This window comes from Schistocerca nitens, chromosome 2, assembly GCF_023898315.1.
Source record: "Schistocerca nitens isolate TAMUIC-IGC-003100 chromosome 2, iqSchNite1.1, whole genome shotgun sequence".
Lineage (NCBI taxonomy): Eukaryota > Metazoa > Arthropoda > Insecta > Orthoptera > Acrididae > Schistocerca > Schistocerca nitens.
In genome coordinates, this window is record NC_064615.1 from 685,465,210 (window position 1) to 685,484,247 (window position 19,038).

Genomic DNA, 19,038 nt, shown 5'->3' on the forward strand with positions numbered 1-19,038 from the left:
TCATCGTCAATTAATTTTATAACGTTACCAGCAAACCGTCGTGGTTGCTCATGAAGGAATTTTCCACCCCCAGTGATCTCCCACTACGACAGTAGAGGGGCTCTGCTGGTTTCAGGACAAAGACCCCATTGTTCTCCTTTGCTTTTTAGGGTGAAATTAATAACCTATAACTGTCATTTTAATTATGATTAATGGTCTATAAGTGTCATTATAATTAACATTCATTATATGCGAGATGGCGACCTAATAGTGCACTTGTGTTCATGTTTGACTAGGAGTCCGAAATTCTCATAATAAAGATGATAATTTATGACCCAAAAATGACATCTCCCCTCCCCTACCAGTGCAGTGTGTTCCTATTGGTCCTTCCTACACCACCACGCCCCTTCCTCCCTTAGTGTCTCCGGGATTTATTTGGCATTCTTAATCTGTACCGCCGGCCGATGTGGCCGAGCAGTTCTAGGCGCTTCAGTCTGGAACCACCCGACCGCTACGGTCGCAGGTTAGAATCCTGCCTCGGGCATGGATGTGTCTGATGTCCTTAGGTTAGTTAGGTTTAAGTAGTTCTAAGTCTAGGGGACTGATAACCTCAGATGTTAAGTCCCTTAGTGCTTAGAGCAATTTGAACCATTTAGAAATGAAGAATAACGTAGTTGAATGTTAATACAATTTGTTTTATTTAAAAAACTTTAAGAGTTTTCACATAAAAGTTAGGAGGTATTACTTTTCAGCACATTCTTCTAAAAATGAGACACTCTGCAGAGATATTTTACTTAAATGGCAAATTTTTGCAATACGAAAGCGTAACTACAAAAAGCAGCAAATATGACATGTCAGCATCGTAAACACCTAGCTCAACACGGAGCCTGCTTGGATTGCTTACTATACTACTACGAATCTGAGGAGTAGTAAAATCTGTCGACAGGGTTCCACACATACGGAAATTCGATCTCAGATCACGGGCGAAATTTCTATCTTTGCGTCAAGGGTAAAATAGCACATTAAAGTAACTAAAAATCAAACTACTTAAATATCTCTTATATAGTACAAAATACATGTGGCTTGCTTATTGTCTCTACTAATACACTTCGAAACTACTGACTTAAGCTATCACATAGTGAAAACTAGTGACTGTTCGATAAAATAAGATATTGATCAGTAGTTTTAAAGTCTGAATGTAAAACAATTTCGTATCAATAAGAAACAAAAGATGGCGAGATTTCAACTTGCCACTTTCAACTACTTTTCAAAGTCAGCCAAACGCGTATGACCCCCATGCCAGGACATTAACCTTGTCTTGCATTGTGCTTAAAGTAATCAGTTGGGTTGTTTTTTTCTTTTTCCAATGGGGTAGACAGTAAGGAAACAAACTTTATTGCAAGAATGGCTTCTTGTTTTATACATATTCATTTACACAACTAAAAGAATAACATTATTTTTTAAGTAAGAAAATTAGCTAAAGCCCATATTATTGTAGCCCAATGCTAGCGCATTAACTTTGTCTTGCAGTAAAAATCGTTTATCATCTTTTGCTGATAATGCTTATACTGTCACACAGTGGAAATTATACGACACTTTTTATTAAATAGAGAATGGGGAAGAAAGGGAAGGGATCGTTGGAAATTAGTGGCTTCCAAAGCATTGTGGTGATGCAATGGCGGAAATTGAAAATTTGTATCATTCGGGAACTCGAACCCGAATTTACCGCTTTTCATGAGCGTATGCCTTAAACGCTTTTTTTTTGTTTTGTAAAAATAGAACTCGCCGTATTATGCCGTCATCGGCTCGCTTCCTTCAGCTGTATTTAAGTTTCCTTAAGTAAGTAAATTCTTCTTGCTTAAATTCAACTACAATCTTCACTTTTCTCTTGAAACCAAAACCCTCCTTTTGTTAGGATACTGGTATGTTATTACTTAATTCGAGGTGACATGTTAGTAGAATTCAGATTATTTTCTGACTATATTTGAAATAAGGGAACTATACTTCTAGATAAACTCTGAATTTCTTCTGAAAAGTAACTGTTGGGTGTTTTCATTTTTAAACGTACTTATTTTTATAAAAATTGTGTGAATGGACCCAATTTTCCCTTTTTCCAATTGCTTCTGACGACTTTGTGCCGTCCTTGGTGCAACTGTAGTTTGAAATCAATTACAGATTCAACTCCGTCGTTGATGACATAGTTTACATAGGAACATACATTGAGGTGACAAAAGTCAGAGGATAGCTCCTAACATCACGACGGACCTCGAATTGGCAAGCGTAATGCAGCAACTCGACGTCGCATGGACCCAACAAGCCGTTGGAAGTCCCCTTTAGAGATTTTGAGCTGTGCTGCCTCCATAGCCATCCATAATGGCGAAGATGTTGCCGATGCCGGATTGTATGCACGAACTCAACTCTCGATTTTGTCTCATAAATGATATATGGGATTCATGCCGGGCGATCTGGGTGGCCAAACCATTTATTTATTTATTTATTTATTTATTGATTTATTTAACCTGGCAAGATTAGGGCCATCAGGCCCTCTCTTACATCTAACCAGGCATTCTACTTATTTTACATTCATATGTTTTAGTAGGCATGTTAAAGTACATCTAGTATAAAAAGTGAAATAAACAATTTGAAAGGTACACCTGGAAAAATATATACATATAGAGTTTATATTCTTAGATCACAAGTACTGTTATAATTAGACATTATTGAAGAGACAGATTTTAGATAGGAGTGCTGGCAGCAGGGAGTATGAGGGAGACTGATGGTGACGGGAGGAGAAGAATAGAGAGACATGATGAAACATAATTAAGGAAATACAATGGAAAAGAAGATTGCGTGGCTAATAGAGATAGATGAAGAGGAAGGCATCTCAGGAGCAAGATAGGAGACGCTAGCTTTGCTATTTGACGGATCAGAGGATTGGCCTTGTACATCAGTTTTGTGGAGAACTTTATCAGGATGATAGTAGGAAATGCTTCAGCTTCTTCTTAAAAGCAGCAGGAGATTGAATTTTGCGGAAGGTAAGGGGCAGTTTGTTCCAGAGGCGGACAGCGGCAACTGAGAAGGAGTTTGCAAAAGTTTTTGTTTTGTGAGTGGGCACAGTTAGGATACCAAATAAGAGTGACCTCGTGTTTCGATTATGATGACATGACAGGTTTTTAATCTCTGAAACAAGGTACTTGGGTGCTTGCGCGACGAGGAGTCGGTGGAGTAGACATAGAGTGTGGTAGTCACGCAATTTGTCCGGCCGCAGCCACCCTAGCTCGGAGTATGAAGCACTAACATGATCATATCGACGAATGTTGCAGGTGTAACGCACACAGGCATTCATGGTTAGCTCTAGCCGTCTTTTGTTTTCACTACTCATGCCTTGTTGAATCACATCACAATAGTGGAGGTTCGGTAGAACGAGTGCTTGCACGAGCTAGCGTTTCAAGTCCTGTGGAAATATGTTCCGAAACTTTTTGAGAGCATAGAGACAAGCAGACGTCTTTCGGCACACTGCGACTGTATTCTCCGCCCAGTTGAGATGCTCATCCAAAGTTACACCCAAGTTCTTCACTGTTTTCTGATATGGTATTGGAGTACCGTCGAGCAGAATAGGAGGTAGCCGTTCGCGGAAATCTGAACTTATTAATTTCTGATGGGCTATTAAGATTACTTGCGTCTTTTTTGCATTTAGTTTAAGCCCCAGGTTTTTCGCCCATGTCACTACTGAAGACAGATCATCATTCATCTGAGCGATTGCAGTGTTTACATCTTCTGGCCTGACGCTTAGGTAGAGCTGGAGGTCGTCGGCATAGAAATGATATTTACAGGAGGACAGAACCGACGAAATATCGTTGACATATAAAGAAAACAAAAGTGGTCCTAAGACTGATCCTTGTGGCACTCCCGAGGAAACATGTTTCCAGGAAGATTTTTCATTTACGCAGACAACACATTGCTGTCTGTCTTTTAAGTAGCTTTCAAACCATCTCATTGCAGTATCAGAGAAATTAAGCTGTTGCATTTTTCTGAGCAATATGTCAAAGCTAACAGTGTCAAAAGCTTTGCTGAAGTCCAGTAGCGTCAAAATTGTTGCCTTTCGATTGTCGATGGCATATTTCAGGTCATCAGTTACTTTAATTAGAGCAGTGTTTGTGCTGTGATGTTTACGGAAACCGGATTGAAATTTGTCATATAGGCTGAATTCATGCAAGTGTTCACTCGAGTTGTTCAAGATGCTCTTCATATCAGTCGCGAACAGTTTTGTTTTGGTGGCATGGCGGATTGTCATCCGTAAAAATTCCATCGTTGTTTGGGGATATAAAGTGCTGTGGTTGGCAAGAGAGCCAACACCGTTTTGCTAAAGGAGGCCGAAATGCACGCGTTTTAGCTCACGCAGGCTGGCGTGAGGTCTGGAACATGACAAGGAAATTAGAATTTAGAAAAAAGGACGTAGCTGGTGGAATACTTAACTTTAATCCATTAATGATGAACGTCGGTCTTGACGGTACATGATTCACAATATCAATAGTAACTGATAATGCCGCCTTGCTAGGTCGTAGCAAATGACGTAGCTGAAGGCTATGCTAAACTATCGTATCGGCAAATGAGAACGTAAGTAGGCAGTGAACCATTGCTAGCAAAGTCGGCTGTACAACTGGGGCGAGTGCTAGGAAGTCTCTCTAGACCTGCCGTGTGGCGGCGCTCGGTCTGCAATCAATGATAGTGGCGACACGCGGGTCCGACGTATACTACCGGACCGCGGCCGATTTAAAGGCTACCGCCTAGCAACTGTGGTGTCTGGCGGTGACACCACATTAAGTCCATGAATGGCTGCAAAAGGTCTCCAAGTAAACAAACATAACCATTTCCAGTCAATTATAGGTTCAATTAGAGCAGAGGACCTAGTCTATTCCATGTAAACACAGCGCACACTATTATGAAGCCACCAACAGCTTGCATAGGCCCTTAGTGGCAACTTGAGTCCATGGCTTCGTGGGACCTGCACGACACTCGAACGTAGCCCATTAACACCAAATATCGCCCCAATGTCCTAATGGATACGTTCATCGTACGCCCCACATTGATTTCTGCGGTTATTTTCCGCAGTGTTACTTGTCTGTCAAGACTGACAGCTCCACGGAAAAGCCGCTGGTCTGCATCGTGAAGTATGGGGCGTCAGCTTCTGCGTTGTCTGTGGCGAGAGGTAATGCCTGAAATTTGGTATTCTCGACACACTCATGACACCGTGAGTCTCGGAATATTGAATTTCCTAACGCTTTCCGTAATGGAATGTCTCCAGCAACCATTCTGCGTTTAACGTCTGTTAGTTCCCATCGTGCGGCCATTGCCATGTTGGAAATCATTTCGCATCAATCACCTGAGTACAAATGACAGCTGCACCAATTAACTACCCTTTTCTACCTTGTGTATGCGATCCTACCGCCATCTGTATATAGCGTTTCTCTATCCCAAGGCTTTTGTTACCTCGGTGCATAAGCCAAGTGACTGCTCTCGTTTTAGAAGCCGGGAACTTTTTAATATCTACGTACATTATCTACCTGGCGTTAATTCCAGCCGTTGTTGCCCATAATAGCATTGTACATTTAAATTTAATCCACTTCCACAGGCCCAGGACTCGTGAGCAGCCTACTTTTCGGTGCAGCGCTGTGTCAGTCAAGCCACAATGTTCATAGTAAGTGTTTCCCGTGAGCGTCAGGTAGTGTCACCATCATGCTATCGGAGAAACACCGTTTAAGAACATGTAATCGGCTGAACGCAGCTTTGAGCTTATAGTCGGATCCGAAAAGTTAGACCAGATTGTCGTCCAATTCAGATATGTGTTTTATTTGGCTGGCTGGTGTGTGGGCTCCATCCTTCTGTAGTTCTTCCATAATATTTTTCATAGTGAACTTCTTTTTATTTTGGAGTTTTTCGAGAATGTCCGTTGTGATTTTAAGAGTGTAAGTAATATATGTTGGTGCCCGTCGTTGAGTTTTACTTCTTCTGGCAATTCCCCCACGCGGCCTTCAATAAATACTACTGATTTTGTGGTTGTTTCTAGAATTTTATAAGAGTTTTTAACTAAGGAGGACTGAGCATTTTATCTCACAATCTATTAAGCCTAATCCACATTCATTTGACGACATGTTAGCTGGTCACTGGCTTCAAGGTATAGCATCCCTTTTCAGATGAACCATCGATATACTTATTAATTTGAGCAATTTAGCTCTATGGGTATTATTTGAGCTGTGTACCATATCTTCGAAAGACGTATTGTATCCTTTGAATAAGATTTAAGTTCTTACAGTGCTGTTCGCTAGTAAGGTGCCTCTTACTTTGTCCACCATTGATTTCAAACTATCCTCAACTAATTAGTTCACGTTCTTATTCAGTTTAACGACGAACACATCCGTTTCTTCGCATTCTGTGAAGGGATGTGGGGTGACGGTTGCTCCTGCTGCTTCCATTTTTTTCGGGTCATTAGTCTTCTGACTGGTTTGATGCGGCCTGCCACGAATTTCTCTCCTGCGCTAACCTCTTCATCTCAGAGTAGCGCTTGCAACCTAGGTCCAGTATTATTTGTTGGATGCATTCCAGTCTCTGTCTCCCTCTACAATTTTTGCCTTCTACAGCTCCCTCTAATACTATGGAAGTCATTCCCTCATGTCTTAACAGATGTCCTGTCATCCTGTCCCTTCTTCTTATCACTGTTTTCCACATATTCCTTTCCTCTCCGATTCTGCGCAGAACCTCCTCATTCCTTACCTTACCAGTCCACCTAATTTTCAAGATTCGTCTGTAGCACCACACCTCAAATGCTTCGATTCGCTTTTGTTCCGGTTTTCTCACAGTCCATGTTTCAGTACCATACAATGCAGTACCCCAGACGTACATTCTCAGAAATTGCTTCCTCAAATTAAGGCAGTTATTAGATATTAGTAGACTTCTCTTGGCGAGGAATGTCCTTTTTGCCATTGCTATTCTGCTTTTGATGTCCTCTTTGCTCCGTCCGTCATTGATTTTTTTATTGCCTAGGAAGCAGATTTCTTTAAGTGGGGGGAGGGGGGGGGGTAGGACGTCAAACGGGCCGACTTGGAGCAGGAGCGGCACCACAGGTACATTTTAATTTCCACTGTCTATACTTTTACAAATAAATTCATAAAACTTTGAAAGCATAATCAGGAAGGATTCAGGATTCATACTCATAGCAGTGGAAGCTCAAAAAGGTAACAAAATACATCTATTTACAAGTGAAATTTCATAATTTTTTCACTTACTACTGGCTGAATTTGTTGCTATAGGTACACTTTTCTTCCTAAGTAAGAGAGATTCTTCGATGAATTTTGCACAGCATACAAACTATAGTTACATGTGTATGAAACTCTAGAGTTTATTTAATTTATGAAAAAAATGAAAGAACTCTTACATTTTAAACTTCATGTTTAGAATAAACTCAAATTTTATAGTTAATTATCTCAATTTTTACCACAGTTTTTAATAGATTTGGAAAATTCTAGAGTTTCATACACCTGTAAGTACTGCTTGCATGCTGTGCAAAATTCATCAAAGATTCTCTCTTACTTAGGAAGAAAAGTGTACCTACAGAAACAAATGCAGCCAGTAGTCAGTCAAAAATGATGAAATTTCACATGTAAAAAAAAGGTATTTTGCTACGTTTTTGAACTTCCACTGCTATGAGTGTGAGTCCTCAATCCTTCTTGGTCATGCTGACAAAGTTTTATGAATTTATTTGTAAAAGTATAGACAGTAGAAATTAAAATGTCCTGTGGTGCCTCTGCTGCTCCAAGTCGGCCCGTTTGACGTCCTACCCCCTTAACTTCGTGACCATCGATCCTGATATTAAGTTTGTCGCTGTTCTCATTTCTACTACTTCTAATTACCTTAGTCTTTCTTCCATTTACTCTCAGCCCATACTCTGTACTCATTAGACTGTTCATTCCATTCAGCACATCATGTAATTCTTCTTCACTTTCACTCAGGACGGCAATGTCATCAGCGAATCGTATCATTGATATCTTTTCACCCTGAATTTTAACTCCACTCCTGAACCTTTCTTTTATTTCCATCATTGTTTCCTCGATGTACAGATTGAACAGTAGGGGCGAAAGACTACATCATTGTCCTACACCCTTTTTAATACGAGCACTTCGTCCTTGGTGTCCACTCTTATTATTCCCCCTTGACTCTTGTACGTATTGTATATGACTCGCCTCTCCTTATAGCTAACCCCTATTTTTCTCAGAATTTCGAGCATCTTGCACCATTTTACATTGCCGAACACAGCTGTTTCCAGGTCGACAGATCCTATGAACGTGTCTTGATTTTTCTTTAGTCTTGCTTCCATTATTAACGGCAACGTCAGAATTGCCTCTCTCGTGCCTTTACCTTTCCTAAAGCCAAACTGATCGCCATCTAGCGCATCCTCAATTTTCTTTTCCATTCTTCTGTATATTATTCTTGTCAGCAACTTGGATGCATGAGCTGTTAAGCTGGTTTTGCGATAATTCTCACGCGTGTCATCTCTTGCCGTCTTCAGAATTGTGTGGATGATGTTTCTCCGAAAGTCGGATGGTATGTCGCCAGACTCATACATTCTACACACCAATGTGAATAGTCGTTTTGTTGCCACTTCCCCCAACGATTTTAGAAATTCTGTGGGATCCAGAATAGATTTTCACTCTGCAGCGGAGTGTGCGCTGATATGAAACTTCCTGGCAGATTAAAACTGTGTGCCGGACCGAGACTCGAACTCGGGACCTTTGCCTTTCGCGGGCAAGTGCTCTACCAACTTAGCCACCCAAGCACGACTCACGCCCCGTCCTCACAGCTTTACTTCTGCCAGTATCTCGTCTCCTACCTTCCAAACTTTACAGAAGCTCTCCTGCGAACCTTGCAGGTCTAGCACTCCTGAAAGAAAGGATATTGTGGAGACATGGCTTAGCCACAGCCTGGGGGATGTTTCCAGAATGAGATTTTCACTCTGCAGCGGAGTGTGCGATGATATGAAACTTTCTGGCAGATTAAAACTGTGTGCTGGACCGAGACTCGAACTCGGGACCTTTGCCTTTCATGGGCAAGTGCTCCACCAACTGAGCCACCCAAGCACGACTCACGCCCCGTCCTCACAGCTTTACTTCTGCCAGTATATCAGCGCACACTCCGCTGCAGTGTGAAAATCTCATTCTGGAAACATCCCCCAGGCTGTAGCTAAGCCATGTCTCCACAATATCCTTTCTTTCAGGAGTGCTAGTTCTGCAAGGTTCGCAGGAGAGCTTCTGTAAAGCTTGGAAGGTAGGAGACGAGATACTGGCAGAAGTAAAGCTGTGAGGACGGGGCGTGAGTCGTGCTTGGGTGGCTCAGTTGGTAGAGCACTTGCCCGCGAAAGGCAAAGGTCCTGAGTTCGAGTCTCGGTTCGGCACACAGTTTTAATCTGCCAGGAAGTTTTTATTCTGTGGGATGTTATCTATCCCTTCTGCCTTATTTGATCTTAAGTCCTCCAAAGCTCTTTTAATTCCGATTCTAATACTGGATCCCCTATCTCTTCTAAATCGACTCCAGTTTCTTCTTCTAGCACATCAGACAAATCTTCCACCTAATAGCGGCTCTCAAAGTATTCTTTCCACCTACCGGCTCCCTCACTGCATTTAACAGTGGAATTCCCGTTGCACTCTTAATGTTACTACCCTTGCTTTTGATGTCACCAAAGGTTGTTTTGACTTTCCTGTGTGCTGAGTCAGTCCTACCGACAATCATTTCTTTCTCGTTTTTTTTCACGTTTTTCATGCAGTCAATTTGTCTTAGCTTTCTTGCACTTCCTATTTATTTCATTCCTCAGCGACTTGTATTTCTGTATTCATGAGTCTCCCGGAACATTTTTGTACTTCCTCCTTTCATCGAATAATTGAGTATTTCTTATGTTGCTCATGGTTTCTTCGCAGTTACCTTCTTTGTACCTATGTTTTGCTTCCCAGCTTCTGTTGTCGCCCTTTTTAGGGATGTCCATTCCTCTTCGACTGTACTGCCTACTGAGGTATTCGTTATTGCTGTATCTATAGCCTTAGAGAACTTCAAGTGTATCTCGTCTTTCCTTAGTACTTCATATCCCACTTCTTTGCGTATTGATTCTTCCTGACTAATGTCTTAAACTTCAGCCTACTCTTCATCACTACCATATTGTGATCTGAGTCTATGTCTGCTCCTGGGTACGCCTTACAATCCAGTATCTGATTTCGGAATCTCTGTCTGACCATGACGTTATCTAACTGAAATCTTCCCATATCACTTGGCCTTACCCAAGTATACATCCTCCTCTTGTGATTCCTGAACAGAGTATTCGTTATTACTAGCTGAAGCTTATTACGGAACTCAGTCTTTCTCCTCTCTCATTCCTTGTCCCAGTCCCATATTCTCCTGTAATCTTTCCTTATTTCCCTACAACTGCATTCCAGTCACCTATCACTATTAGATTTTCATCTCTTTTTACATATTTTATTACCCTTTCAATATCCTCATACAGTTTCTCTATCTCTTCATCTTCAGCTTGCGACGTCGGCATATATGCCTGCCTATCGTTGTTGGTGTTAGTCTGCTGTCGATTCTGAACTGTTCTTAGTAACACACTCTCTGCCCTACCTTTCTATTCATAACGAATCCTACTCCCATTATATCATTTCCTTATAAGAATCTGTTATTTATAATATCTTCCCAAAGTGTTGATGTTGCGTGATTACAATTGTTATCGTCGCAGTAAGTCTTAGCAAGGAACCTTTATGCACCAAAACTTATTGCAGCGTTTTAGTTGGTGATTGCGCTGATCACTGGTTCCAAGCAAATTATAAATAATTTCATGAATAACGAGAATTGTGTCCCGACTGAGTGCTGAATTGAGAACTCTCCCCAGAAGTGGCCGTTTATTTCTATTTTGGACATCACTGGATTTCGGTCTGGTATATGGGTGAGTCAAATGAAAAGCTTAAATATTTTTTTAAATATTATTTACTGTGCAGAAGTGGTACAAAGCTGTATCACTTTTCAACATAATCTACCCACGCCCAATGCAAGTCCTCCAGCGCTTACAAAGCGCATAAATTCCTTTAGAAAAAAATTCTTTTGGTAGTCTGCGCAACCAGTCATGCACCCTGTGGCGTACCTCTTCATCAAAACTGAATTCCTTTCCTCCCGTTGCGTCTTTGAGAGGTCCAGACATATGGAAATCACTTGGGGCAAGGTCTGATGAGTATGGTGGATGAGGAAGACACTCAAAATGGAGGTCTCTGATTGTTGCAACTGTTGTACGGGCAATGTGAGGCGTTGCATAGTCTTGTTGCAAAAGGACACCTGCTGACAGCAATCCACGTCGTTTTGATTTAATTGCAGGCCGCAGAAGATTTTTTAGGAGATCTGTGCATGATGCACTCACTAGTGACAGTGGTCCCTCTAGGCATGTAATGCTCCAAAATGACGCCTTTTTCGTCCCAAAAAAGAATCAGCATAACCTTCCCTGCTGATGGTTCTGTTCGAAACTTCTTTGGTTTTGGTGATGAGGAATGGAGCCATTCCTCGCTCGCTCTCTTCGTTTCCGGTTTGTGGAAGTGAACCCAGGTTTCGTCCCCAGTAACGATTCTTTCAAGGAAGCCATCACCTTCTCGTTAAAAGCGCCGAAGAAGTACTTCACGAGCATCAACACGTCGTTCTCTCATTTCAGGAGTCAGCTGCCGTGGCTCCCATCTTGCAGACACTTTGTGAAACTGGAGCACATCATGCACAATGTGGTGTGCTGACCCATGACTAATCTGTTAACATGCTGCAGTGTCATTCAGTGTCACTCGTCGGTTTTCCTTCACTATGGCTTCAAGTGCTGCAATGTTCTGTGGAGTCACAACTCGTTGTGCCTCACCTGGACTTGGAACATCTTCCACTGAAGTCACACCATTTGCGAACTTCCTACTCCATTCGTAGACTAGCTTCTGTGACAAACATGCATCACCGTACTGAACCTTGGAACACCTCCGTTTATTATTCCGACCTGATCTGATCGAATAGCAGCCCAATATTTATTATTAATGTGACCGTGTACCTAATGGGGCTGGTAATCGGAATTGACTGCTACGGAAGTTGTTACTTTCCAGTTCGTCCTGTTCAATACTGTAATAAGGAAATGTATGGTAACAAGAAAAACATCAACACAGTTTCACTAATTACGAACCTATATTCTTCTCAAAAACACAAAAAAGGAGACAGCCACTGCCTTCGTCATACATATCTAATTATGGCTAATCTCAGCACAGGCTTCTTCATTTTCCATTATCATCACACGCTAATCCATCACTGCATCCAACACTGCAATCCAACACTGCAATCCAAGGTGATGCCGGCGCGGTAGACGCGAAACCAAATATCGGCCCAAGAAATGTCACTGATCACTTTCGTAATAATACTTCTTCACCTTCCCGGTATTATTCTAGTACAAAGGGGTCTAGCCACGGCGATGGCGACTCCCTTCTCCGTTAAAGCCTTGCATTACAACAAAGACCTCTACACACCTCTACCCGCTACATGGCACTGGCTCAACTCCACACTCGCTATCGCAACACGACACAATCGATTGTTCGCTCTATCGATCTGTGCCGGGTGCAAATTTATAGTAAGGGCCTACGGACCCCTTACAACCTTCATTCGTCGATGAATTTCAATATGTTTCACGCCTTCACTACGCAAAAACAGAATAACAGAACGCTGTTCTTCCCTAGTGCAAGTCGCAAGTAAGGCGGCCATCTTTATATTGATACTGCGACGGTATTTGTGCATCTGCACTGTGCTGCCACCTACAGGCCATTCTGCACGCTGTTTGTAGCACGCTTACCAACTTACAGGATAACGTCGCGAAATTTCGATTTGTTATTACAAATTTAAGGTTTTCATTTGACTCACCCTCGTAGTAAAAAATCTACTGTGGCCTGTGGGAAATTATAGTGTTACAACACATCCTTAGATATTGATGACCGACTTTGTCAAAGGCACTTCGTAGGTCGACGTTCAACAGTCCTATTATCCGTTTTGGTGCAGCCATTTGAAGAGAGCGTGTCTCTCAGAGAGGAAAGTCCATGAATGATCTACCTGTTAGGAACACTAAACGTTGGGCCAGTCCCGATTATGTCTGGAAGAGACTCTTTTAGTCTTGCGGCTATTACGCACGCCATTATTTTTTAGCGGGCGCACAATTTAGTTATTGGCCTATAATCAGTTATTCTAATTGGTTTCAAAGTTTTGAATACGAGGAATATAATTACTGGTTGATTTGTTGAGTACATTTGACCCAGTCTTTGTTTCTCTCTTATGAGCTCCGTGAATTCCGCTTGGATAACGACCAAAAGACTTAGTAAAATTCATACGGTTGCCTTCAACGCCCGGACTCATATTTCATCATAAGTGCTTTAAAACATCTTCAATTTCTTCTTCAGTATCCCTTAGCTTCGTGAGTTATTATTTTGTAATTGATTTCTTTTTCCTGTAGTTCTAGAATCCACTTTCTTAAGTTATTCAATTCGTGAGATCGGTCTTCTTCGTTAGCCACTTTTCCTTCGAGTTCTCGAACAGTCATGTAATAGAATTCGATGTTTTTCCTCCTAGTTTCACTGACTCTATACGCTGCGTTTGTGAAGAATTTACGAATTCCAGGTTTCACCAGTTTATCCCGCCATTCAAGAACGTTACGAAAGAATCGCTTTCGCCGAACCCATGTTCGATAACGTTGGCAGAATCCTGTTTTTGCCCACTCAGTGTTGAGTAGGTTGCAGTTTAATTTCCAGCATTCCTTCCCCATTACTCCGGGCCGGGGTAAACCATTTATTGTAACGGCAGCTGCGTGGTGCTCCGAAAAGCTGGCGGGGATTACTTCATAGTCCTGTATATCGATTCCTGTTGTACAAAATCTGTCCTGTCAGGCTGACAGTGGAGATACGTATCGAGAGTGGGATCGCGTGATGGGTAGTCGATCCATGACGTCTATCAGTTTTAGTTCACCAATCACGTTGTGTAAGGGGCTACATTTAGGGATTCATCCTGTGATGTCTGCCGATCTTGCAACACAATTAAAATCTCCCACCATCAACAGAACAGGCTCTGCTAACGGTATACTACGCCTTCCAAATCCTTGGCAACGGTTGTACATAACGCTGGTGAGTACTTTGAAGGACGGTAACAGATGCAAACATGTAACTCTTTTGTATCGGTTGTGAATAAATAGTTGCCACTATTTAAGTTCCAACCCTCTTATTACGTATGCCTTTCAATCTCCTACAATGACATGGAACGGGATGTCGGACGCAACAAACATTCGTACAGATCTGATCCTGTTGTAGCAATGAATCCTGTATCTAGCAGACCATTTTTCGAATTGGTTGCTTTGTACCTGTCCATAATCAAGAAGTACCTGTATCAAGTCCTTGTTGTCTGGCTCTGAGGGCAGATTTAGCACCCAGACGTTTTTCAGTTCGGTGTTAGCGTTACTTCCATCAACGGTACCGACAGAATCATCACGACGACGGAATTCATATGTGCTCTGGGCTCTCAGTAACAACAGCATGTACAACATAACAGAACTATGAAATTTTTCAAAAAATAGTGTTTTTCATTATCCACTTGACTGAACTCAGCGTTACAACCAGAAATAGCGAAATCTTCACGGAGCCAGTCTTGAATTTCTAAAGCCGTATGTCACGTATTCTTGTCAAAGGTAAACTTCAAAGTATTTTCCCTGACCGAATCCATGGACAGGTACGAAGCGGGACTTAACGCTTCACGAACAGTAGTAAAGGCAATGAACAAGAAGTATTAGTACTTACCAATTCGGTGGCTCCACAAGGAAAGGAATATACACCTACCGTTAACACTTGTTTACTTATCCAGTCAGCTGCAACATGGAGCCCCGCACAGCACATTCACACAGGTGGTTATACAGGGGTTTGGCAGGTGGTCACTTTAATGTGAGTGGACAGTGTATACCTTAGGCACTAACCGAGCAGGTCATCACCATGGCTAGACTATGCATTGGCACCTGCCACGTGTCTGTCTCTACCGTGAGTTGTCAACGCCTGTCTGACGCATTCGAGCCGGATTACATCAGGCCATATCCATTCTGTCACCGTTTCCACAAGGCCTCTTGGCAGGGATCCTGTTGCCTCATCACTGTCCAGATGTGAACCGAGATCACCCCAGCTTCATGCTGCTTTGGTGTGTAGCCAGCAGACACAGCACACACAGGCCACAGCTGTCTGCTGATATCAAGGCTACCCACCACTGGGCCGTGTGTCTGAGAAACGCTTAGAGTGGCGCATCCACGCCGGCATGCATATGTCAATGGTTTAACGCCCGCGAACTGCCGTTTGCTTACTACAGGCACGTCACACTACGTTTGTTTATGATTAGCAGTAAAGAATTTTGACAATATCTAGCTGTCTAAGTTTTCTGCGCCTCCGCCCATCGCCAGCAGAGAACCACTTGTCCACTCCATCCATTACAACACCTTTTACGATTAATTCAACACAGCTGCCCCTCTGGCGACACCCTGTGCAGCTCTCATTTCTGTAATATGAGAACAAGACACATGTAAATATAAACACGACAAAAAGTCACTTTGCTCACTAAGCAGAAAGAGAGATATTAAGGCAGCCAAAAGTATCAAGTTATTGATGCTGTTGCTGGCAGGGCTAGCAGCTTTCTGTGCATGTGTAATTGAGAGACTTCGAATTATAAAATGTGTGCCTAGTATGTGCTATATACCACTACTACTAAAGAACTTCGTATTTTGCCTATCAGTTACTTGTTGTAATTCAAGAAACAGAGATTATTCTGCTTCAAAATTACAGAATTTCAAGCGTTTTTTGCTATCCTCATTATGCATGGGAGAAAAAGCACCTGATCTTCAGTGCAAGCGCATCACGAAATTTAGAGCAGCACCCTTGATTTTGAAGTATTGCAAGGTGTATTTGCTAGCAAGAATTACAGAATTATTAGCAGCAGAAGATGGCAGACGATTTGTACTACAAGACACAGTTAATACCCTTGCATAGGCCATAATGTAAAAAAAGAACAATGATATACTTTTATTTGTGTAAATATGTATCAGCGAAGCACAATAAACTATTTTCGTAATAAAGCTTACTTCCTTATTCGCTAACCCATTGGAAAAAGCTAGGCTTACGAATTACTTTATGCACCTAGTCTACGCATGTTTACCTATCTGGTCGGCTTCTTGTTCCCGAGCGCCAGCTGTTATGTCGGACTATCGCCTGTGTTTTTTCCGACTGAGTGATTATCTGGGCTTTACATTCTGCCCTTCTTCAGTGCCTTCTGGTTTGTCTGTTTCTCTACATCTACTTCCCCTCCTCCCCCTCCCCCCTGACAACACGTTTATATTGGCCATTAATGTTCCATTTTTATATTTTAAGTTTCTTGTTTTATTGTGGCTGTTATCTGATCTTTATGCTACTACAACACATGTCTATTCCTCAGTTTTGTTTCTCTCCCAGCGGCGAGATTACCTAATTATACACATGTCGTATTAATTACCTTCATTTTAATTCCACATTTTCAAACTTTGAATTTTAGACCCTATCAGTTCCCTTGAATTTCAGTATAGGATCTCTTGCTATATGGGGTGTTTGAGTCCATTGTTCTGCCGAATTAGCCACCTGACTACCGTTCATTCGACGGATGTTTTGTTTTGATTTGACTAAGACATTTTAACTTAGTGTACAGACAACATTCTTTATCATATTTTTCTCTATTTTTTTCTACCCAATTGTATATCTCACTATGCAGCTATCAGCTACGAACTCTGTCGTTTTAATAAAGGATCAACAGCTGTTGCGGTCCTTCATTTATCGAGGCTTTAAGCAGAGTATATAAAAGAATCTAGACGTCTTGTACTGCAAGATAAATGTATTACCGTAGCGTGAAATGTAATTTTATTACCCTAGTGTGGGAGTTATTATAATATTTTCCTGACTTTGGAATACTATTGAAAGTAGGTAGTTATAAGCATCACAAGCTGCGACATTGTGGTAAATAAAAGAGTGACCCGTATATACAATAAGTTTCCATTAATTTACGTCTATGGTCACAAACTATTTCTTTTTTTTTTTTTTTGTTTACAGATTACCGATTTCGGTCTATAATGACCATCAGCAGATCTTTTTTATGAAAATAAAGTCCTAATGTACTGCAGCCATAGTGACATCGTCAAATGTTAAATGCAGAATCAGCACCAGCATCGTCAAATATATATAAATAAGATTTATGCACGAGTCATGTTTTCAGTAGCACTACTGTTCAAAACAAAACAAAACAACCACTATGGCTGCAGTACATTAGGACTTTGTTTTTACAAAACAGGTCTAATGATGGTCATTATAGACCGAAACCGGTAATCTCTTAACAAAAATGTTTGTGACCATCGACGTAAATTAAAGGAAACTTATATTTTTTTATTTATAAAAAGTTATAAGCATAGCAGTCATCGTTACTTACTTGTAAGAATGTGTACTGTCGAGTAAACAAATGTCTGTTCTCTCTGGCGCTAGGCCAGCTCAAGTTTGCGACACTCCAGCACCCGCCCTATAGTCCTATGCGATTATGAGAACCTTAACAAAAGCCTTGAAAGGTCGACGTTTCGTGTCGGACAAGGAGGTGCAGTAGGCTGTTACGGGCTTCTTCCCGCAGCAAGACACGGTGTATTACCAAACGGATATCATCAACCTGGTGCTTCGGTGGGGTGATTGCCTCAATACTGACGGTGATTTTGTCTGATTAGCATGCAGATTCTAGACTGTACGTCCTCCGAACGGAAATATTTTGATCGCCCCTTAAATTCGTTGATGCTAGGCACCTGCTGCTTATGGGTACCTGGCTATGGCGGGCACATTTATCCACGGTACAGTCAGTGTCGCATGAGACAGTAGATTTATCGTTTTCTTTTTCAGCAATGAGAGTAAGTTTGATACAAAATCAACACTACACGGTCTTTACAGAATTGCTTCTGGGGGACACCAGCTTTCGACCTTCAACACTTCCTGTACAGCAGCGGCGGCGAGGAAGTTCACCGGCACCACTTCGACCAGCTGCTGTCTGAATACCACGAGACGCTGCAGACCTCGCTGCGAGCCTTGGGATTCCACGAGCAGGCGGACGCCTTCCCGCTGCGGCAGCTGCTGAGGGACATGGACGATCTGGCAATCCACGTGGTGTGCATCTCCGTGGTGGCGGCCTCCATCATCCTCGCACCGGAGTTCCTCCCAGAAGACGCAGAGGAAGCGGTCAGAGATGCCACCACAAGTGACGCGTACTTCGAGCGCTGCACCAGCAACTCCAAATTCATGTCCCACATGAAATTCCTGGTTCCAGTCCTGGAAAGAAAGGGCGCATTGTGATCAGAAAACTATGTATACTACATCCTCAATGTACAGACTGTGCACTTTGAAAAATGTTTCTTCATTACATAATTGTGGTTTTGTTACCTTAAAGCATGCCAGTCATCACTGAATCATGTTCTGGGTTTTAATGCGCGCATAGTCAATATTTTCACGGAGAAATACGACGGAGCCGGCTGGGGTGGCCCAGCGGTTCTATGCGCTACAGTCAGGAACCGCGCGACCTCTGCGGTCGCAGGTTCGAATCCTGCCTTGGGCATGGATGTGTGTGATATCCTTATGTTAGTTAGGTTTAAGTAGTTGTAAGTTCTAGGGGACTGATGACCTGAGAAGTTAAGTCCAATAGTGCTCAGAGCCATTTGAGCCATTTGAAATACGACGGAATAGTCATTAAGACTTGTATCACTTCGAAAAAATCATGCTGCGACCAATAAACTTGATCATGATTTCAGTCCAGTGGTTACCAACATGGGGATGAATACCCCCGAGAAGTAAACTGAAATTTTCTGAGGGGTAAAACGACTACCTCCGTCAAAGATCATTATCATTACTATCACCACAATTTTTTAAGATTAATATTGATTATATAACTTACCCCGAAGAA

General features: G+C 42.0%; 1 protein-coding gene across 3 annotated transcripts in view; it reads left to right on the top strand.

Annotated features, from left to right (window-relative positions):
• LOC126234557 (uncharacterized) overlaps window positions 1-18,466 on the top strand; it is a 78,319-nt gene extending 59,853 nt beyond the window's left edge. For all 3 annotated transcript variants that reach the window (XM_049943258.1, XM_049943259.1, XM_049943260.1), the window contains one exon: window positions 18,036-18,466. In XM_049943258.1, coding sequence (XP_049799215.1) covers window positions 18,036-18,434 — 399 coding nt within the window. In that variant the 3' untranslated portion in view covers window positions 18,435-18,466. The remainder of the gene's footprint in view (window positions 1-18,035) is intronic.
• Window positions 18,467-19,038: the final 572 nt, after the last annotated feature.